The sequence below is a fragment of the Prionailurus viverrinus genome, chromosome D2 (genome assembly GCF_022837055.1).
Source record: "Prionailurus viverrinus isolate Anna chromosome D2, UM_Priviv_1.0, whole genome shotgun sequence".
Taxonomy (NCBI): Eukaryota; Metazoa; Chordata; class Mammalia; order Carnivora; family Felidae; genus Prionailurus; species Prionailurus viverrinus.
The window spans coordinates 32,164,843-32,186,746 of NC_062571.1; the positions used below are offsets into that span (position 1 = coordinate 32,164,843).

General features: G+C 54.7%; 2 protein-coding genes across 8 annotated transcripts in view; one reads left to right on the forward strand and one right to left on the reverse strand.

Moving 5' to 3' along the window:
* Window positions 1-854: 854 nt before the first annotated feature.
* Window positions 855-13,624, reverse strand: TBATA (thymus, brain and testes associated). Of its 7 annotated transcripts, XM_047824437.1 has the most exons (13): window positions 13,527-13,619; window positions 12,947-12,995; window positions 11,781-11,937; window positions 11,243-11,422; window positions 10,167-10,402; window positions 9,063-9,218; window positions 8,320-8,343; window positions 8,132-8,208; window positions 6,497-6,688; window positions 4,512-4,593; window positions 3,606-3,750; window positions 2,086-2,138; window positions 855-1,074 (listed from the first exon to the last, which is right to left on the reverse strand). In XM_047824437.1, exons 3-13 carry the CDS (start codon window positions 11,825-11,827, stop codon window positions 989-991), a joined length of 1,278 nt encoding a protein of 425 aa, XP_047680393.1. In that variant the 5' UTR covers window positions 11,828-11,937; window positions 12,947-12,995; window positions 13,527-13,619; the 3' UTR covers window positions 855-988. The 7 variants fall into 7 exon arrangements, with proteins under 7 accessions (XP_047680393.1, XP_047680394.1, XP_047680392.1 ...); XM_047824438.1 differs by lacking the exon at window positions 12,947-12,995 and having other exon boundaries at window positions 6,497-6,670; window positions 13,527-13,624; XM_047824436.1 differs by lacking the exon at window positions 12,947-12,995 and having other exon boundaries at window positions 13,527-13,624.
* SGPL1 (sphingosine-1-phosphate lyase 1) overlaps window positions 13,242-21,904 on the forward strand; it is a 76,194-nt gene continuing 67,531 nt past the window's right edge. The window contains exon 1 of the mRNA XM_047824429.1: window positions 13,242-13,530. Coding sequence (XP_047680385.1) covers window positions 13,257-13,530 — 274 coding nt within the window. The 5' untranslated portion in view covers window positions 13,242-13,256. The remainder of the gene's footprint in view (window positions 13,531-21,904) is intronic.

The window sequence follows — 21,904 nt, forward strand, 5'->3', positions numbered from 1 at the left end:
GTGAGGTGCGGCCGAATCGAGTGGCCAGAAGAGGACGGAGCGGTGATCCACGGACCTAATTCAGTGGAAGCAGGAGCTCAGAGCCACAGGCGACCATGACACTGTAGATCCTCAGCGCCTCCCATATCTCTGCGCCCCGGCTTTCCAGGGAATCTGCAGAAATCCCAAGGCCCATGCTGGACTCCCCAGAGGGTCAAAGGCCATCTTCTCTAGATCGTAAAGGGGAGCGAAACCCCAGCTGGGTCACATTTCCGCCACGTCCCCTCCTTGATCTTGCCGACCACCGTTAACGGCTCACGCTTTTTGCATTGCAGCCACAACCTTTGGTGAGGGTTGCTGTCCGCAAGGCAGTACAGCACAGCGGGGAAGAGCGGGGGTTCCCGAGCCAGACGTGCTGGATTTGGGTCCTGGATCCGCCACTTACAGTGTGGATTTGGACAGATGGTTTGAGCCCTGATTTATTCATCTAGCAAACGGGAGCGATGATATTAGGAGAGCTCCTGGGAGAAGCAAATATGGCACCTCATGTGAACTACGTAGAACAGCTCACACAGTGCTCACCACGATCTATTGTCTAGAGCCTGCCCCCACAGAGCCTGGTAGAACTCAACAGTTGATACTGATGGAGGTATTGGTATTACTTTATGGAGGGCTGTGGGTTCTTGACCTCCGCTCTGACCTACCCAGAGTCCTGTGTGTGTCGGCTCGGGAAGGACAGAGCCTCGTTCTCAGGCTGCCTTTCAGCTCTCAGGAACACAGAACCAGCTGAGCCCCGCGTGAGTGATTCCACTTGGGCGTTCTTCAAGGGAGTGGGGCACAGACCTACTACCGAGAGTAGGCATGGAATTGTCCTCTTAAAGGGAAGGCAGGTTTTTAATAGGCTCCCTGTGATAGGAAAGTCGGGGTTGCTGTTGAGGCCGTAGGGCTGGGAACAACCTTGAACCTGGGGGCTGCTCTTGAGCAGGGCGGGCAAAGTGGCTCGGACTCCTCAGCATTCTGCCTCTGGCTTTGACGGTTTCTCTGCTGCGTTCTGGCTTGAATGCATTCGGAGGACTTGGGCTTTCCCGACATACTCTGGGAGCAGGGAAGACATCGGTCAGGAGAGGACAGGGAGGGGACAGGCCCCAACTTGGGAGCTGCTCGGGAGACCCAGGTGGACCAAGACGTGGGTCAAGCCCCGCTTCTGCTCTGGGCTCCGCTGGTGACTCGGGAGGGGCCGACTCCCCTCCCTGAGCTTCACCACCGCCTCTTCTGTCTACACCCAGGGAACAAATACCCAAGGAGGGCCTACTCTGTGCCAAACACTCAGTCGGGCCCTTGGGACCCCTTACAGTCTAGTGAGGGAGAATCGTGTACATGCTGGCTATCTGTCCTCTTCTCTCCCCCTGCCCTGGCCTAAGGCACCAGAGCCATGTAGCAGCCTCCTCCCCGGTCTCCCCTCATCCCCGCCTGCCCCCAACAGTCCATTTTCTACTCAGCAGACAGAGGGGTCCCCCATGCCCTGCATCTAACCCTCCAGCGCACGCCTATGCCCTCTGCATGAGACCATGGGCCGGCCCTGCCCACCTGGCCCATTTCCCTTCTTACTACTGTCCTGCCCCACAAGGCCCCGGCCACCCTGGCCTGCTTATGCCTGCTCGTGCTCTCACGCACACACCGGGCAGGTGAGGGCTCTACTTCTGGGCTCTCCCCAGACCTGCACAGGGCTGGATCCTGCCTGTCGTTCAGCCCAAGGAGCCCTCCCCTGACCCTGCCAGTCCTTCTTACTGTCCCTCACTTTACCCTGCTTTATTTTCCTCTGCCACCTGTCCCCTCAGGTGTTTTTATTTGTTGTCTGCACTCCTCCTCACGGGGCTAGAAGCTCTATAGCAGCAGGAACTTGTCTGGAATCTTCCCCAGAGCCCCGCTCACAGCCGCTAAGCAAGCCTCTCTCAAATGAATGAGTGAGTAGATGAATGGATGGAATGGGCAGCTTCCCTAGGACAGGGACTCATCTCTGGGGTCCTTGACCCCCCCCCACCCGAGGAGTACAGCCAGGGTGGGCCTCGGGGAGCCCCCAGGATGATCCGCTGCGTGGAATCTTACCCGGTTTGTCGCCTTTGGGTAGAGGCGGTGTCTTCGTCTTCTTCAAGGATTGGCTATAACCGACACAAAGACAAATCTGGGAAGGCGAGGCCTGAGCCCTCTGCTGCAGAGTGGAGGCAGGGAAGTGCTCCGGGGAGACGCAAGAGCCCCCCCTCCTGGAGAGCCCCAAAGTATCTGTCCCTGGCTGGCACCACCCAAGCGGGACCCCGACAGACAACTGTGACTCCATTGCCTGCTATGGCCCCAAGGAGCCAAGACCCTTCTGCCCCAGGAGCGGTAAGGGAGGCCCCCGCACGAGCCCACCCCAGCCCTCGCTTGGTCCCTGCTTCCTCGCAGAGAGGAAGCCTTCCCCCGTGAGTGGAGAACACAGAATTTCTGCTGCCCTGATAGAGGACTTCAGCTTTGCACCAAAGCAAACCTTTTTATGCGCCCAGTGTAATTTTCTTCCCTAGGGGTCTGGGAGAGGGGTTTTGAGATGTGAAACGGAGGCCACCAGATGGGCGGTGGCTTGCCCCAGGTCATAGTGAAACCTGCCTTCCTTCTGTGCCTCCCCTGGTCTCTCAAAGTGGAAAAGAGCACCCCGTTCCGGGCCAGAGCAAGAACCCAGGCCTTCTGGTTAATGAGCACAAACACCTGCCTCCTTCCCCCCTGCCCATGCTGCAGCCACCCCACACGTGTCCCCTGGAGCAAGCACGTTCCTGCCTTCCCTTCCTGACTGCCCCCACGCTCTCATCTGCTCCTGCAGATCCTCCCTACCCCCGTAGTGTTCCCCAAGCTCTATCAGAAAAGCTCCGGAGATTGTCAAAATCACGCATCCCCTGGTTCGTCCCTGACCTGCTGTGTTGGAATCTCTAGGTATTCGCATTTTTAACAAGGTCTCCGGCACATCTGCGTGCGGCTGGGCTCAGAAGCTAGGCCAGCCCAAGGCCGAATCAACTGTTCCCGAGCCTTAGGTCTCTCATCTGTAAAATGCAGGAGGTTGTATGGACCACAAACGTGTAAACTGTCTGTCTGGACGTGCCAGGCAGGCACGGTGGGCACCCACTATTGCTAGTTCCGTTGCTGACGCCCAGGCCCTCCTCACCTGCTTCATGAGGGCTTCCCTTTCCCGGTCTCCTCCAGCCCTCCAAGGTGCTTAACCCCGGGCATTAAGGTATTTCTGCTTGCCTGTGTTAGCTTTCCTCCTCTACTTGTCTTCTCAAAGACCAAGAGCATCTGGAGGGGTGGATGCGGCTTCTCCAGCCCTGCCTTGTTTATAGCTGACACAGGTCATCCCTTGAGCATCCCCCACAGCCAGCCGCCAAGGTCCGGTCTGGCAGAGGGGCCTTCATGCAGCACCGGCTGGACTGGAGGGTCCCTGAGGAAGGGCCCGGGCCCGCTCCTGCTCCCGCTCCCCCAGCCCAGGTGGTGGCCAGCGCCGGGATGCCTTTTCTGGACCACCCTTGGCCTCACCTGGGAGGACAGGAGGCTGAATGCGAGGGAACGGTTCTGGGAACTGCGGGGAGGGGTGCAAAGCTCACCTGCAGGGTGGCTGTTTCCTCTCTTGAGATGGCTCTTGGCCTTCCTGGAGCTGATCCAGAAGTTTTTCTACTGGGATGGAGTCTAGGGGCTGAGGAAGGAGCTGCGCCACCGCTGTCTGCAGGAGCCCCAGGGCCAAATCTTTCTCTGCAAGCACAGCCAGGGGGCGCAGTCCTCAGTGGCTACACCCACCCTGTCCTGTCCCCACAAGGGCCGGGCTGGAAGAGGGGCCTCCAGCTCTCCTGCCCAGCCTGGCCCAAGCAGCTTTCTGCCTCCAGCTCCCTCTTCTGTCGTGGTCCCTGTGGGCACGCGGCCCTCCCCCCCCCCCCCCCCTTTCTGTCACTACTCTCTCATTTGTGTACACCTTGTTCTTGGCCCCTTCTGGCCCGCCCACCAGCCCACCGGTCCTGCCTCCTCCCCTGCCTTCTGCCCCTCCCCCGCCCCGCCTCCCCTCTCTCTCTCTCTCTGCTCGGCCCTGCTCGCTCGGATACACCTTCCGGCCCGTGTCCCAGTGTGCGCGCGCGCACGTCATTCCCGTGTTCGCGAGCATGCGCCTGTGTGCTTATGTGCACGTGTTGCGTCTGTGTGCGCGTCGTGTGCCCCACGGCGGTGGGTGAGGGGGTGTGTCTGCTGAGCACACCCTTGGACCCCTCCCTCCCAGGTGCCATGGCCAGTGGTCAGCGCAGAGGCGCCTCCGAGAAGCAGGGTCGGGGCAATCCCGCTGAGGACGGAGGAGGAGGGGGCAGGGGCGTGGTGCAGCTGGGAAAGGTTAGTTTGGGGCTCCAGAAAAGGAGAGGGGGCCCAGGCGGAAGGCCCTGGGCGGGAGCCGAATGACACCCAAGTCCTGCAGAAGCAGAGAACAAGGCCCTCCACTTCGAGAAAGACGTGGGCACGGGCTGCGTCCTCACCCTTCGGGGGAGCGTATAGTAGCCAGAACTGGATAGCGCTCAAGGAGTCTGTCTGCAGGATTTGGCAGAGGAGCTCCAGGATCTGTGGGCAGGAGAACAGGCCTTGGGTCAGGGTGCCCGGATGGCACGTGCCAGCCAGCAGCACAGACCCCCCTCCCGCTCCCACAGCCACACGCTTGGCTAAAATGGTCCCCGCGATGGACCCTGTCCCCCCAATGGTCCCCTTCCTTGTGACTTCACACTTTACGGAGTGCTTTCTCTCCCGCCAGTCCTGGAGGGAGATTCCTAACCTCCTCACTGGCCAGATGAGGAATCTGAGGCCTTGAAAGGACACCTAGCAGGGAGAGTGTGGCGGAACGCAGCCTCTGAATCAGGTACGTGGGCCCCTCATTTGTGAAGCCTGCGTGGGCTGATTTTACCCCAAAGTCCCTCACTGGGGAGGCAAAGGCAGAGGTGGCCAGTCAGCTCCTCGGAGACGCACCGAATCCTTGGTGTGGGGGTTTCAGGGACCACACAGGCCTCCCCGCCCTGGAGTTCCCAGAGTCTGGAGATGCCAGCAAAGAGGTGGGGTGATCCCAATGGGCGGGCTGAGGACCAGGGCTGGCTGATGCCGCAGATCGCCCAGCATGGGGCTCCGTCCTGCCGAGCAGCGTGCACGCTTCGCTGTCAGCCGGTTCCTCAGCCTCTGGCACCTTTGCCACTTCGGGGCCCTCTTTCCCCCGTGTTCTCCAGTCACGGGTCATCAGGGGAAGATCCAGCTCTGTGTCAGATGGGCTAAGGGGGCGGCTGTGCCTATGGTCGGCCGGAGTTGGGGCCTGCGGTGGGAGGTGGAGCCCCTGCAGTCCTGGGAAAGTGGGGTCCCCTTAGTGCTTGGTGGTCAGTCTTCCCATGACCTGAAGGGGCCCTGTCAGTCTCCAGCAGGTCTGCCTCATTCTTGGCAGAGTGGGAACTAGGCCAAGGCTCTTCCCAGGCCTATGCCTGCTAGGGTGCCCCCTTATCCCCAGATACCCGCCTGCTGTCGTGACCCCCACCCTGGGTGTGCCCCTGGGCCCTTCTCCGTTCTCCGCATCCAACTTACCTGCCCTGTGCCCCCTCCCCACAGGACCTGAGAACCTAATTCCAGGCAAGATGAGGCCGCCCTATGGTGGAGAAAGTACTGCTCTAGTCCCAGCTATGCTGCTCCCTCTCTGGGGACCTGGGCCACAGAATGTCACCTGGCAGGGCCTTAGCCTCCCTATCTGTGGAACAGGGATCCTGGGCCCTGTCTGCTCTATCCACTTCACGGGACTGTTGTAAGTCTCCAAAGGGACCGCGTGCTCGGAAGTGCTGATCACGGGGAGGGTGTCCAGATGCTGGCTCAGTGTCTAACCTTTCCTGGAGAATACGTATGCGTTGTCACAGGGGACCCTCAAGTCGCCTCAGCCCAGCGGAATCAGTCACGGACTCATGACAGGCCTCGATGGGAAACTTGCACGCGGAGGAGGTGGGTTTCTGCTTCATGTGGTACAGACCAAACCCCCCAGAGTGTGCGGGGACCGGGCTGGGACTGGTCTTGCAGCCTGTAGGCTGCAGCACACCAGGGTGTGGGCTGGGGACACGGCCGGCAGGACCCTGCTCTCCACGCGTGTCACTCCCTCCCTGAACTCATCCAGTGCCACGGCTGGAGCAGCCCCTCGAGACATGTTCCTGCTCCCAGCTTGGGTCGATCCTGGCACTAAAGCCCCGAGGGGAAAGGCCTTCAAAGAGGGGGGGTGGGGAAGGCTCACACAGAAACCTGGAGACAGCAGGGGATTGGATCCAGGCTCCTGACTCCCAGGTCTCACAGCCTCGGGTACAAGCGTCCCTGGGAGAGGCCGCACTCGAAAGCAGTTTGTAAGCACCTCATTGGGATTACTGTGAGCCTGGGAGCAGCAACCACCACGTTCTCAGCCCTCAAGACGAGGCCTCAGTTGGGCCTGTGGCCCCCAGCCTTCCCAGGGCCTCACCAGCAGCTCCTGATCCGGCAGCTTGAAGGTCTGGACTCCTCCATCTTTACTAGAGGGATAAATCCGTGGGTCCTGGCGGGAGTGACGGTGGCCAATGGCTCTGGTGCCAGTGGGGATGAGCCTGCCGGTCTCAGCTGAGTATTTTGCTCCCTGCTCCCGCGGAGGCTCCTCCTTCTGCTGGGAGCAAAGTAGCTAGAGACTCCAGGCAGTGAGAGACAGAGAGAGACAGAGAGAGAGGCTCAAGGAAGAAGCCAGAGCAGAAGAGAAGGAGGCCCAGTCACACCTCCAGGGCACCATCACCTCCTGGAATCCCAGCGTCACAGCGTTGCAGGGACCTGGGAGGATGACCGGGCCAGCCCCACCCTGTTCTGGACCCCTCTCCCCAGCCGGGAGCCCATCAGTTAAAGCCAAAGTTCTTCTTCCTGGAATTTCTTGAATGCTGGAGCCCCTGGTGGTCCTCTAAAGTCCTCATACTTCCTCCTGGGTAGACCCTCCCTGCCCAACACCCCCAAGCCCATCAGAGATTTGAAAGCAGTATCCTGGGCCAAGGCCCCCATCGCCTACCTTAATTCCTAGCTCAGCTGCCCCCAGGTCTTTCCCCCAGAGCTTGGCATCCTTTCTTTGCCCTGGGAAAACCCTTCTGAGCCAGGCCTGTGGGTACAAGGCCTGGGACCTCCTACCCTGGCAACCCCAGTTGAGACTGGTAGTATCTTTCTTCTCATTTTAAAGGTAGGAAAAGTGAGACCCAGAGAGTTTAGCTGAGTTGCAGTGAGCATTGCAGTGAGTTAGCTGCAAAGCAGGGATGAGAACTCTGCTGCCCAAGACAAAGGCAGGGGGTGCCTGGGTGACTCAGTCGGTTGCTTTCAGCTCAGGTCATGATCTCATGGTTCGTGAGACTGTGCCCCATGTTGGGCTCTGCGCTGGTGGTATGGAGCCTACTTGGGATTTGCTTCCTCCCTCTCTCTCTGCCCCTTCCCCGCTGTTGTGCTCTCTCTCTCTCAAAATAAATAAATAAACATTAAAAAAAAAAAAAAAGACAAGGGCAGGACCAGACTCTGTCCCCAAGGGCCAGGTCTGTCCCAAGTCCAATTCCAACTACCTTCAAGCTGCCTCCCAATTGCCTTTACTGGCTTACCAGCAAATAGCACCCGTGAGGCCACCCCATCCTGTTTGAAATCCTTCGGTGGTCCTCCGCTCCTTAGGAGATCTGACACTCCACTAAGTTGAGAAACTAAGAACAAACGCCTCTTCTGGCCCACATTCAAAGTCGGCCCCTTCCCACCCTCCCCCCGATGGCTGCCCACTTCAATTCCCTGGACCTCAGCCCCGGTCTCTAAAGATGTCCTGCATTTCCCAGCTTCTGAGCGCTTGAGCCGCCTGCCCCCACGAGGAATGCCTCCCCGGTCGGGTTCTAAACATCCCACCTCTGTTATGAACCCTTCTTGGACTTCTCCACCTAGCCACGATGGACCCTCCCCCTTCCGCTGGTGCCATGCAGCCCCTCCTCCCGTGCCAACAGAGTGCCCCTCGTGAGCGCTGTCTCTGCACCCCATTAGGTGGAATCCACTCCGGAGGGATTCCAAGGGACGGCCCCGTCGCACCCCTTCCCAGACAGCTCCTGTGTTCCGCACCCACCTCTTTGCTCTTCAGCTCGTTCTCGGTGAAGACGGCCACCCGAGAAGCCAGGTTCTTCAGTTCCTTCTTCCAGGCCTCTGGGACGAGGGGACAAGACGTTGCCAGCTGATACCCGGGGTCCTCCTCTTTGCCCTCCCTGCGGCACCCGGCACTGGGAGGGCTGTGGGGGGTGGGAAGAGCCTGCTCACCTCCCCAGCCTTCTGCCCTGTGTCCTACAGGGAGGGGGGGAGGCGGTGCCCTTGAGGGAAGGAGCGGCAATGCCCCCCCCATTGGTAGGTGAGTGCGGTCGCTACCGGAGGGGGAAGTTCATATCCCAGCCTGTGGCTTCCCCGGGGAGGTGCTGGAGATGCTTGGCTACAGGGGCCGTGATGCCTGTGGTTTAATCTAGCTTTGCCTCTTTTAGGAGCCGAAGGCTGGCGCCGAGGTTGGCTCAGTTGCTATGCTGTGCCAGTCACTCAGATACTGGACTGTTCCTGGCGAAGCCTCCCAAGCCTCTCTGCGCTGCAGGGCTGTCCTGGTTCCTCCTCTTTGGGGGCTCTCCCCACCCCCACCAGCGGGCTTTCCCTTGGCCCTTCCAGAAGGGTCAGACTGGGCAGGGCAGGACAGGGGCCTCCAGAAAGCTTTTGCTCCAGCCCCGTCTCTGGCTGGATGGCTCTCACTGACTGGTGCCTGAACATACAAGCTGCTCAATATTTCCAGTATCATTCCTGCCTGTAGCTGTCAATCACGTGACTATCTGCCCGTCCTCTGTGATAATGCCTCAAACACCTCAAATCTGAGTAGGGGCCACATTTCTGAGGACCCAGGCAGTGGGGAAAAATGCAGATTCTGCTGTCTGAGGAAATGTGGAAAACTCTAGGGTGCCCCACGGAACCCCACTGACCTAAGAGCACTGGTCCTTTCCTTCCCAGGCACCTGCCGAAGTACCCACCATAAGGAAGCCAGGGGTCCCGATTAGACTGCGGGTCTCCGATGGGGACAGGGATGGTGGGCATCGCCATCAGACAGCGGGATAAGAGTGTGGCTTGAGGCAAGGGGGCCAGAGAGAACTTGTCTCTGACGACACAGACGGGCTTCCCGGTGAAATCTGTGAAGGGTTAGAGGCTGTGGGAAGGAGGGCCTGGGCCTTACCTCTGATTATCTCTAGAGCAGGGCCACTAACTCTTCCGCTGCTATCTCCTTGGTCTACACCACCATCAGGCAGGCCAAGAGAGTCACTCCTGTCACTTCTTTGTCTTCAACCTTCCAGTGGCTCCCATTGACTCAGTGAGATGGTTTAATGGTAACTGGGGTGACCTCTAAGGCCCACACAATCTGGACCCCCCCCCCCCACCTCCTTTCTGGTGTATCTCCCTTCTGCCCCTCCTTACTCTGTTCCAGCTGCACTGGCTTCCTTGCTGTTCCTCCAGCAGAACCAGGATACCTGCCTCAGGGCCTTTGAACTTGCTGTTCCCAGCTGGGACGTTCTTCCCCCAATATCCACATGGTTCACGCCCTCTCTGCTTTAGTTCTTTGCTCAAATCCCGTGCTATTAATCAGGTCTCCTCCCCTCTAGAGCCTTGGCACTTACACACTCTGACACCTATCTATTTCCTATCCTTCCCCGTCAGAGTCAGCTCCATGACGGCAGGGACTGTCTTACCCTGCTGTGTACCCGGGGCCTAAAAAAAGTGCCTGACCCAGAGTTCCCACTGAATAAGATACCTGATGAATGGATGGCTAAGTGGATGGATTGGCCTGCGTTAGAGAACAGAGTACAGTTCCGGGGCCGAACATTCATCCGTTTCTCTGATTTTTAAAATGGCAGAATCGGCAATGAGGGAAATCCTGTAGGGCTACACAGTCTGCCCTTGAAGTCTGCCCCACAAGTCCAGTCTTCCCTTGACCAAGTGCTTGCCAGTGGCCAGGCAGCTCTGTGACCCAAATCTCCATCCTCTCTGGGCCTCAGCTCCGAAGCAGGGGCTGCGTCCTCCCTTTCCAGTTCTCAAGACTGGCCCACCACCTTCAGCCAGGCCCTGACCTCCCCCAGGCCTACCTTGGATGTGGGTCACGTGTTGTGGGTGGGGGTGGTGCCGGGAGAAGAAGGAGTGGTGGCTGAGGCGGCCAAAGCGGTAGGCCCCGGGGCTTTGGGGCTTGGGGGTCCTCAGCGCCGCTTGGATCAGCTGGAAATCCACGATCCCCGGGATCATCAGTTCTTTCCGTGGTCTGCCGTGCCCGTGGCTCCTTGGGCTGTGCCCTAACTTCTTTTCAGGCTTCACCTGAGCCCTTGGACTGAAGGAGAAGGTCAAGGAGAAGCTAATGGAGCCTCCTGGCTGCAGTGCCCACCCAAGCTCAGAGCTCAGTGCTTATATGGAGTCTAGTCCCGAGACACGCTGAAGTCGCTTTCTAGGATTTCACTTCCACCCCCATGGCACCCAAAGCCAGGCCTCCCCCGGGGTCCTTTCCCAACTGGCGCAATCCAGTCTCAGGGAGCCTTCTGTCTTCCTAAGGTGCTTTCACAGGGAGCTAGGATCTACTTGAGAAAACTCAGATGAATCTCCCAAGATCTCCGTTTTCTCCCGGAAACCATCTCTAAAGCCGGAAAAAGGACATAGACCCACCTACTCATCCAAATACGTGGGTTGGAGCAAAGGTGCATCATATACACCTCCAGGGGCAGGGGGCAGACAAAGAGCCTCTCCCCAAGCCAACTACTGGCAGCCCAGGAGAAGCCAGCTATAGGCAACAGCCCCCCCCCCCGCCGTCCCCCCACCCCACCCCCACCCCGTCCCTGTACCCTCCGGGCAGACTTGGCCCAGACTCAGCGTCCAAGGGCCAAAGCTGGAACAACAAGGCCAGACCACGTCAGCAAGTCCTTTGCGGTGGGGGCCGCTCCCAGGAGATGCCGAGCTGACGGGGCAGCTATCAGAGTTGCAACGCTTCGGGGAAGCGTCAAGCTCTTGCTTGGCTTCGCTGGAGACAAGCTTCTCGGGTTGTCTGTCCTCCACCCTGCACCCCTTCCCTCTCCTGACGATGCTGGGCCCTGCCTCCGGAGGAGGAGCTCGAGGTCAGTCCAGCAAGGATCCAAAGGGGGGGGTTGCTCTCCGCCTGAGGCCTGGTGAGACCACCTGCCTTCTCGCTGTCTGCATTCCCTTCTCCCGTTGGCCCTGGCTGAAGGGAGTCCCTCTGGAGAAGAGACGGACTCTGGATATGCTAAGCAAGACGCTCTGCCCCGGGACCCTCTGAGGATTTCGCTGACCAGGCCCCTGAGTTTTCGGTGCCGTCCTCCATCGGCCTCTAAGGGATCTGGGACTTAAAGAAATAAAGCAAACCTTCTCTGAAAGGTGCAGTTACTTGGTCTCTCCTACCCCAACTGACAGAGGGAGTCACCCCTTAAAAACCCCAGGAATTCTTGCACTCGGTGCCTCTACCCCCTGCCACCGTGTCCTTTCCCTCCCCAGGGAGGGACCCAGTCTGTGACCTGTGCTAACTCAGGCCTGAGAATCCATTGGGGGGGGAGGGGGGGGGGCTGGCGGATGGCAGCAGAGGGTGAGGGAAGGACTGCGTCTCTTGGCCCCTGGGTCAGGTGAGTTGCCCAGGCCATGCCTGCCCCCCCCTGCCCCACCACCCCCACGCCTTTGGTCAGCAGGGCAGGCGCTTGGGGTCCTACCTCATCAGTGGATGTTCAGCCAACGGGGTCTTCGCCTCTGTAGCCATCGTAGGCTTTCTAATGGATAAAGGCCGACGCACTTAACCCTAGCGCTGAAGTTGGATAACAGGAACTCTCACAGACTGGCGGTTCCTGGAGTTGTAAACCGGCGCAGACCCTTGGGGGAGAGGAATGGACAGCATCTCACAAAACCGAATACTTGCGTATGCTGTACCGCTCAGCAATTCCCTTCCCAGACATTCAGCCAAGAGAAGGGCAACCGGGGCCATTTGTGAGACTGTTCAGACTAACATTGTTCAAATTGGCAAACACCAAACGTCCCATGGCGGAAGAATGGAGCTGTGCTCTGTGTGGTCAGCTGAACATCACCTTGCAGTGAAAACGAACCACAGCCACACGGAATGACATGGGTGAATCTCACAAATACGATTGCAAAGTCAAGGCAGGCAAGTCCCAGAAAACCTTATGGCCCGAGATCCTTTTTAAAAATAAAGTATAAAGGCAAGCAAAAGTCTCACACATATGATCAAATGAGGGGGAAAAGGCAAGAAAATGCTAACTGCGGTGATTCAGCTAGTGGCTATTTCTGAGGGAAGTTGGGGGGGGGGGTGTTGAAATGGGGAGGGAGTACATAAGGTGTGTTGATGATGATATTCTCGTTCTTGGCTTGAGAGGCGCATTTGCTGGTGCCCATTATAATATGAAATAAACTAAATCAGTGGAGTGGATGAAGGATGATAGTTGTTGAGGAATTGTGATCAGTCTAAAAATCTATAGATCCGAATGTAGCTATACAGCTATGCATATACACTTACATTTACATTTACATAGATGTATCTATTTATCTGTCCCCAAAGTGCAGGGATTGCGGGTGCCAGGAAGGGGGCTGGGACAGGAAGTCAGTGCATTCTGGAAATTAACTCTCGGTCACAAGATCTGCAAGGGACCCCAGAAATCCCTAGGGCCAAACGGTTATCAGGCTAGGGTGGAACTCGGGGGGGGGGGGCAGCACTGCCTGAGACTGGGGAAGGAGAGACTTGAGGTCCCAGAGCAAGGACCCAAACATCCTGACTTGACGCCTTTAAAGAGAAAAACAGTTGGCAGAACTTCCTTCGAGGGAAGCTGTGGATGTTCTCGATGCTGGTTCTGCGATCTAGAGCACTTACATGCTGCAGGCTTGAGAACAGGCCATTTGGAAGCCCCAAACCCATCTGCCTACAGGAGAAAGTACTTGTTAGAACGGAGACCTTCGAACGCTCTTGACTGCGCTCATAGTAAGAAACTCATTGTTACATTGTGACCTGATTCACATGCGCGTGTGCACACGCTTTTGTGTATGTGAAACTGAAGCAGGAACATCCCGAAGCAACACTTATCCTTGCTACATCCGATGCACAGTGATGTTTTCATCGCACTTTTTGTTTTTATTTTGTAAATGTTAGCTGTGACCCGTTAAATTGATTTTATAAGCCACTGATGGGTCACAACCCACAGCTGCTGTGGAAAGGTCACCAGGGACTCGAGCAGGCCAGGCCTGCTTTTCCAGAGCGGGATGGGACGGGCCCCACGGTGTCTGCCTCTGCCCTCGCTTCCCTCTCTGCCTGGGGCCCCAACCAGCTGAGTCCAAGGGGTCTGAATGCTCACACCAAGCCTGAGACCGAACATCCCTTTCCTGTCTCAGCTCCCCCTGGGCCCCTGTCTGGCTCCGGTGTCCACTTCCTCCCCGGGAGAGATCTGTGGACTCACCGAGGTAAGTGCCTGCTACAGCATGTGGGTGAGAAGTCCCTGGTGCCCGAGCAGAAAGGAACAAGAGGGCGCATCAACAGGGAAGCTCGGCTGATTCTGCGGGCAAGCCTGTCGGGCTTTGTGACTACGTGAGCCAGTGGTTGCTAGGTTACCCCTTCCCCACAACTCCAGAGCCAAGCTCCCCAGCGCCCCTCTCCTCACCACCCCGGCTCCTCTTACCCCTCCAAGTTCCCTTTCCCCCTGGCACTGTGTTTTCAGCGGGGGCCCAGGGAGACGATGAGAGTCTGGAGTTGCTTTCAGCCAGCAAGCAGCAGAGAAGGTTGATGGAGCTGGGGCCCTGCTCGGCCAGCCCGACCCGGTCTGATGCCACCATAGCGGGCTCTGCCTCCACACGTGCCGGGCCGTTTCTGGGGATTGACTGGCAACCAGCTGTCTCTTAGCCGGAGGGAAGGAGGCTGCCCAAGTGACCCAGAGCATCCCTCCAGCCCCACTCTAGGCAGGATAGCTGGGTGGAAAGACTGGTCTTCAGTTGGGCTGGGGTTTTGACTGATTCTGTCAGATGTCCCACTTCCGTGTGATGTCAGATGTCCCACATCTGTGTGATGTCCCACGACAGTCGCCTGTGCTGCCGGGGACACAGAACGGTGGTGAGAAGGCTCGGTTCGAATACCGGTCGTGCTCCTTCTCAGCTGTGTGGCCTCAGACAGATTACCTGATGTCTCTGACCCGCGATTTCCCATATCTCTGAAATGGAGATGCTACTTCCACTCACTCTCATGGGATTGTCGGGAAGACCGAGTGACTCAACGCATACTGAAGTGTTTCCGACAGTGTTAGGCACTAAGTAAGAACTCCTACCTCCTTGCCTGTAAGGCGGGGTGGCCTCCCCTGTTCCCGCGATTAGGGAAGCAATGCATCGAGGCTTATGCCTGGCACACAAGAGGTGCTCTAAAATGGTAGAAATAATACTCATTATGTCTTGATGGAGATAGGAATTTTTTCTGAGGGAGACAAAAAACACGCGTGTGTGAGTGGGGCAGGGGCAGAGAGAGGGGGTCAGAGGATCTGAAGCGGGCTCCGCACAGACAGCAGAGAGCCCGATGCGGGGCCCGAACTCACGAACTGTGAGATCGTGACCCGAGCCAGAGGCAGAGGCTTAACCGACTGAGCCACCCGGGCGCCCCTAGGGATAGTATATAGGTGGGATGGGTCCTTAGTCTGAGGACTACCTTGGGTAATTCACTTGATTGCTCTGAGGCTCAACTTGTACGTCCGTAAAATCAGACGAGGCTATCCCTCAGTCTATATGGGTGTGAGGAGATCAGACACTGGCAGGGGCAAACAGGTTCTGTAAACTAAGGGAAAGTACCTGATGCTGTGTCGTCTTCTTCCAAGAAAAAAAGGAAGGAGGAAAGCTAGAGACAGACCCGACTCTTTCAAAAGTTCTGCCCCTCCCAGCCGAGGGTGCTGACCACTGGTGGGGTAGTCCCTGATCTGTTCCTTGCCCCCCAGTGCTTCTCCATCCATACAGGTCACGATGGTCTCCTTATAAGTATGGCTTTTCCGGGGCCTGTCTCTGCAGGAATGAGGGGACCCCTTTGAAACCATTCTGCAAGCCCCCTCTTCCACCCTCCTGGGAATCCTGGCTACTATTGCGATAAACAATATACTGTGTTTGAAAAAAAGACAAAGCTTTCTTCCCTCCTGCCCGGCCCCTCCCTGCTGCTTCCAGCTCACTTGGGGGGATCTAAAGCCCCCCTTCCCCTTCCACCCCTTCCATTGTATTCTTCAGGACCAAACACCAGGCCTGCAGGCAGATTGCAGCTGCCTGCTGTGGAGGGAATACCTCAGGGAATGCACTGTTCGGTAAGGTTGTTCCCAAACTTGCTTCTAGTCGCGTCTTTTTAGAGCATCCAACACAGGAAGGTCTGTCTGCCTGGAAATGCTTTGAAGTTTAGCCCTCCTGCCTGGATGCCTCAGTTATAAGAGGAGCAATATAACCTTTTATAGAGCACTTGCTATGTGCCAAGCCCCGTGATCATCTTTTCAGATGGGTTATCTCAGTTAGCCCCGTAGATGAGGACATTAATGATGAGAGAAGTCCTTAGTGACAGGTGCTACAAATGTTTATACGATTTCTAAAATTGCCACTTTGTTCTTTATAGCTTCTATTTCTTTGCTACAGCTTTCTATCCCCACCCGCCTTTATTGTAAATGTGTTTCTAAGTGCTCACGGAAACAATATTTTTTATCATGGCTGCTATAAAATCTTCATCGGATCGTTCTAACATCTCTGTCATTTCGGTGTTGGCTTCCATTGTGTTTTGTGAGGAATTTCTCCAGAAATTTTCAAGTTGGCAGCATAGGCCGTACCTTTGCATTGTCTCCAGGGGGTATGGTGAGGCCTGCTTTTTCATTCCTGATATTGGACCGGATTTGTTCATTCTCTCTTTCTTTCTCTTTTGTTTTTCCTTGATTCATCCGGCCAAGGGTTATTATTTTTGTGAGTTTTTTTTTTCCTTAAAAAACTCCATTTTTTAGGGAGTTTCTTTGGGCCTTGTGTTCCTTTTATAATTTCTTGATAGGGATACTTACGTCATTGACCTTCGGTTTCCTTCTTTTCAAATCCATGCTACATTTAAGGCCACAATAGCTGCATCCCACACATTTTTCAAGTTTGCCGGAGATGAATGCTGCCTTAGTTCGGCTTTAATTTGCATTTTCTCTAGTCAGATTGGGCATCTTTTCCTATGCCTAAATGCTATTTGGATACTTCTTTTGTGTGATTTCTGTTCATATCTTTTATCCACTTCTTCTGTTTGTTAGTCCTTATATGAATATATGCATTTATATATTAGAAGTTATCCCTTTGTAACATAAGTAAGAAAACATTTTTTTTCTGGTTCATTATTTTTCTTTTGACGTTGCCCAGGCCTTGAACTCAGTTTTGGATCCCCGTCCTGCTGAGGGCTTACTCACTGACTTCTGGAGTTCAAACAGGAGAGCTCATTTTGACCCTTTCTGCCTTGTTGGGCTTTCATTTATCGCCACGTAAGGTCCACAGAACAGAGGCCACAAACACAGGCTCCAGAGACCCTTGGGCCTGCCATCTCCTGGCTATGTGATCTCAGATAAGTTTTGACAACCTGTAGACCTCAGGTTCCTCTTCTGTAATGTAAACATAATAATTCTGCCCCTTATGGGGCCGTTCAATCCCTAAATAAGATAATGCATCTATAATCACTCAGCACAGTGCCTGGCCCATAGTGAAGACTTGGGGCATGGTATTTTTTTTAGATTATTGTTTACCCAAATCATGTGAACATTTCACGAATAGCTGCTGTGTTACCCTAGTGCTGTCCCCCATCAGTGCGGGAGAAAGTCCCGGGGTCACATGCCTCTTGGCTCACCTGCTGTGTCTTTTCTGTTTTGTATGTGGAGCTCTGGACTGTGGCCAGTCCCACTGGGTGCTTTGATGGCTACCCGTGAAACGGAGAGTCGGCCAGGCTCTTGGGGTGCACCCGCCATGGCATTGCCTGTGCCTCTGTTGTCTCCAAGTCTGTGTGACTAGCCTTCTGGTGGTCTTTCAGAGAAGAGGGGAGGAGAGAAGGGGTGTAACTAAAGACCACACATGGTTCCCCTGGGATGATCAAAGTTACCTGGTTACCTGTCAGCTGAGCAGGACTCACAGCTCCGGAGCTGACAGGTATAGACTGGCCTAAGCCAGCACTCAAGAAGGTCACCCAACTGGAAGAGCAGGCATCACAGAAGAGAAAAGAAGCCTGAGCCCTCTAGAGACATCTAAGGTCATGGGACCACACAAGCTTCCTATATTCATCCTTTTGCAAGCTAAGTGTCTCTCTGACTCCCACCCCAAGTTGTCCCCTCACACTCCCTTTTGACACCCAATAACTCATTCAATTATGTCTATTTCTTCGCCGCCGGGTCGGAGGCCAAATCTGCCTTATCCATCGGCTCGCATAGGCCGCCACTCTGCACGGTGGTTACATGGGTGTGTTTGTTCTGTGTGGATTCGTTGGGTTCCTGGTGCAATCCCTGGTCAGTAAATACTAGTTGAATAAATGAATGGATGAATCATGGAGCATAACGTAGTTATTTAGGCCATTCACCCACTACATGCCCGAATCCTTGCCTCAAGATTCCTACCAAGCGTGCGCCAGAATTTGTCAATAAAACAGCTCTGGTGACAGAAAGCTCTCTACTGCTCGAGGCTCCCTGTTTATTTTGTGTAGTCCTGTTGGGCGGCAAAGCTCTTCTTAATGCTGAGCTGAAATATATTTCCATGAGGCTTCCGGTTGGTATTCTTGTTCTTCCCTTAGGGTCTCATAAAGCAAACGTAGGTCTTCCTTGTGATCACAACCCTCCAGACAAATGAAGCTAGTGGACACATCTACCTCTTGTCCAGGCTAATTATAAAATCATTGACTAGATACCTATTGAGTACCTACAGCATGGAATGGACTAGAGCATACAAAGATGTCTTCAAGAGGTGTCTTGGGGGCACCCGGGTGGCTCAGTCGATTAAGCGTCCGTCTCTCGATTTCAGCTCAGGTCATGATCTCACGGTTCGTGAGTTCGAGCCCCGCATCTGGCCCCGCACTGACAGCACAGAGCCTGCTTGAGATTCTCTCTCACCCCCTCTCTCTGCCCTCCCCCTGCTCATGCTCATGCATGTGCCGCTTGCGCACGCTCTCTGTCTCTCTCTCAAAATAAATAAACTTTAAAAAAAAAAATGGAGGCTACAGGTCTTGTGGGGAGTCAGGGAAGTGGAGATAGAATGTGCTAAGTGCTGGGGACAGTGGAGATACAGGGAAGGAGAGCCCAAGCCCACCTAGGGGTCTTGGGGAAGGCTCCACGGAGGGATGGGTTATAGACAGTAGAGCAGGGAGGAGAGATATTCTGAGAAGAGAGAGCGTGTGCAAAAGTCTGGGGATACGAGAGCCGGAGGCATGTCGCAGGAACTCTAAGTAGTTCCACACAGCTGATGAGACCAGAAGGCCCAGATTGGGCCAAACAGTTCAGTTTCCACCTGTTGTCCCAGAAAATTTCATGTGTCCTCGGCCTCAAAAGTGTCCCGGGTTGGATGATAAGCTATGCGGGCACTCGATGTCTGGGAAATAAAGTCTCGGTGTGGGGTAGAAGTGGGGGAGATGACGGTGAAGAGAGGCAGAGACTGATCGTAAGGGGCCTTGTGGGCCAAGTTCAAGAAAAGCATTCCGTTGACTGAACTTTGTATGGTGTCTTCCCTTTGAAGTCATCTTCTCCAGAGGTAAGCTAACTCGCAGATCAGTGCATCTATTGACAGATGATTATTGCGATGGGCTGCCATTTATGGAAGACTTACCGGGCAGGTGCTTTCCACACAGCCTGGGCTATGGCCCCGGCAGCCTTCGCGGACCCTTGTTCGCGCCTATACTGTAACTGATTCTCTGCCGGGAGACCTTGGTTTGGACTTGTTTTTTATGGTTGTAAGGTTGTGTCCTGAGACAACACTGGGAAATCCCCTCAGGGCTTTCCGTTCCCAGCTAGAAACTTTGTATGGCTTCCCTGGAGGGGGCGAACTCCGGTGGAGGGTAGGCTTATTAGCGATAAACAACTCGCTTCAAAGGACTGGAATGATTTGTGTACTGGAGAGACTTGTAAGAATATTCGAATGAAATGAGCTTAATTGGGTCTACCATGATGCAATACCCAGGGAGCCTTGACTTAGATGTTTGAAGGGCAGCCAATGGACATAGTTTAAATTTTTGCAATTCTTGAGATACACGAGGAGTGGACAGTCAGAGTGGACATCTGAACTATGTCCGAGCGAGCGGTTTCCTTTGCAGCACCTCCTGGAACATTCGGAAGTGGCAGGTGTTGCTGTATGCCCCCAAGGCTAAATGTAGCAGTCGCCCCAAGGATTAGCTTCAGGCTGCTTTGGCCCACCAGCCAGCAGTGGACCCGAGGGCTACTGGGGGCTCCCCGTCTCCGACCATTGTTCTGACACTTGGCTCAGAGGGGACATGAGGTTACTAGGAATGGATAGGTCACCCCGCCCTTCCCATGCCGCCCGTGTCAACCCACCGAAGTTTGAGTTGAGTTTGGGAATCTCAGTGTGTTAATTTGCTAGGGCTGCTGCACCACGGGACCAGAAACTGGGTGGCTTGAATGACAGACCCTGTCTCGTAGTTCTGGAGACTTAGAAATCTGAGATCAAGCTGTCAGCAGCACTGGTTCCTTCTGAGTGCTGGGAGGAAGAATCTGGCCCATGCCTCTCCCCTCGGCTAGTGGTTTGCTGGCAATCTTTGGTGTTCTTTGGGTTGGAAAAGCATCGTCTCGACCTCTGTCTCCATCTTCTTCGTGGCATTCTCCCTATGTGCGTGTCTGTGTCCAGATCTCCCCCTTTCGAAAGACCTCTGTCACCCTGGCTTAGGGGCCCACCCTACTCCAGTACGATCTCATCAGTCCAAGCACCCATCTTCTCTAGAAGAGAAGGTCATCTTCTCCAGGTACAATCTAACCTCACAGATAGATCAGTACATCTACTGATAGATGATTATTGCGATGGGCTGCCATTTATGGAAGACTTACCAGGTAAGTGCTTTCCACATAGCCTGGGCTATGGCCCCAGCAACCCTTGTCCTTCCCTGGAACCGACCAGCTCTACTCCTTGCCTAGATGAACGCAGAAGCCTTGGAACTAGTCTGTCCGTTTGTACCTGCAGCTAGCCATTCTCCACAGAGTGCAGAGGGACTGATTTAAGACCCAAATGTGATACAACCAGCCCCCTGATTAAAATGACTTCAATGTCTGCTTGCTGATATTTGGATAAAGATAAAAGTGCTTCATCCTACGGGGCCCTGTGGCCTCAGACAGGAAGCTGAACATTCGCCCCCAGCCTCAGTTGCTTTCATTTAAGAAACAATCGAGGGGCGCCTGGGTGGCTCAGTCGGTTGAGTGGCTGACTTCGGCTCAGTTTGTGGACTTGCAGTCTGTGGGTTCGAGCCCCGCGTCGGGCTGTGTGCTGACAGCTCAGAGCCTGGAGCCTGCTTCAGATTCTGTGTCTCCCTCTGTCTCTGTCTCTCCTCTGCTCATGCTCTGTCTCTCTCTGTCTCAGAAATAAATCAACATTACATGCTGGAATTTTTTTTTAGAATTGCATTAAATTTGTAGGTTAATATGGATATAATTACCATATTTTGAACTTGGAATATTACCACCAATAAATATTGGATATCTGCCCATAAAAAAAAAAAAAGAAAGAAAGAAAGATTAAATAAATAATTAATTAATTAAATAAAAATAAAAAACAATCGAATTGGCAACGCCCTTTTCCTTAGTAGAGGTGCTGAATACGGCTGTTGACTCCCTGAAGATTCATGAAGCTTGACTTTGATTTGTGGACTTGTGTGTCCATGGGGTATATTTCAATTAAAAGACAAAACTTCAAGACGTTTGGATAAGTTGCCCAATGTTCTGGGAGTTCCTCGGTCACATTCCCCTTTATAAAGGCCTTTTAGATCTCTTGACAACCACCATACAACTACAGATTCTGTCTCTCTCTCTCTCTCTCTCTCTCTCTCTCTCTCAGGGGGAGGAAAGCGGGAATTAACAAACCGGGGTGATTCAGCAAGTTACATCATGGTCACGAGATGAATTATGGAAATTGCAACAAGAAAAAACGACCTGGTCCTTCAGCGTTTTTGAGCCCCTTTTGTCCGGAATTCATGCTGTTTCCTGTTGCTAACGGAGAATAAAGAGTGATCTGTATGTTGCATCTGTGTCCCCAGTGCCCAGAGGGGTCAGGAGTGTGCTTGGGTGTCAGCACCGCGCGTCCTTTCTGCTCCAGGGAGGGCGCTTCTCTGGAGCAACAGTCTTCCCGGCAGAACTTGGGCGAGCAGCGGGTTGTGGCCAGCTCCTCCGTGTCTGCCCCAAGGGACAGGGACTTCGAAATCGCTTGGGCACCTGAGAAAACAGGAAGAGCTCTCCACACAAGGCTGAAGGCATCACTGGTAGTCTCTGAATGTGGCTTCTTTGGGGCAGTGACCGGCCCTGTAACTGGGCTCTGTCTCTCCGGGTGCTAAAGGCACTACAGGAGTCCTAGCAAAGAGAAGAAAGTAACTGCTGACTCCAGCAGGCTCCCAGGACATCACGATTTTAACATTGAGAGATTTTACCAAAAAAGTCTGGATTTATAACTTACCTTGAAAAATGGAAACGTTGGGCCTATTCTCCCAATCTGCTTACAACTGCGGCGCCCATGACACCCTGCCTCATGCCCCACAGTTTCGGTTTCCCACACTCAGCTTTTATTTTATTTATTTATTTTCTTTGCTCCGTCCTGGGCACTTTCTACCGAACTGTTGTAGTTTACT

Coding starts and splice junctions, on each gene's coding strand:
- TBATA (XM_047824436.1), bottom strand. CDS start 11,827: ATGGCTACAGAGGCGAAGACCCCGTTGGCTGAACATCCACTGATGAG. Junction 9,219..10,166: donor ACACGTGACCCACATCCAAG/GTAGGCCTGGGG, acceptor AACCCTTCACAG/ATTTCACCGGGAAGCCCGTC. Junction 8,209..8,319: donor CAGGGCAGAAGGCTGGGGAG/GTGAGCAGGCTC, acceptor CCCTCGTCCCAG/AGGCCTGGAAGAAGGAACTG.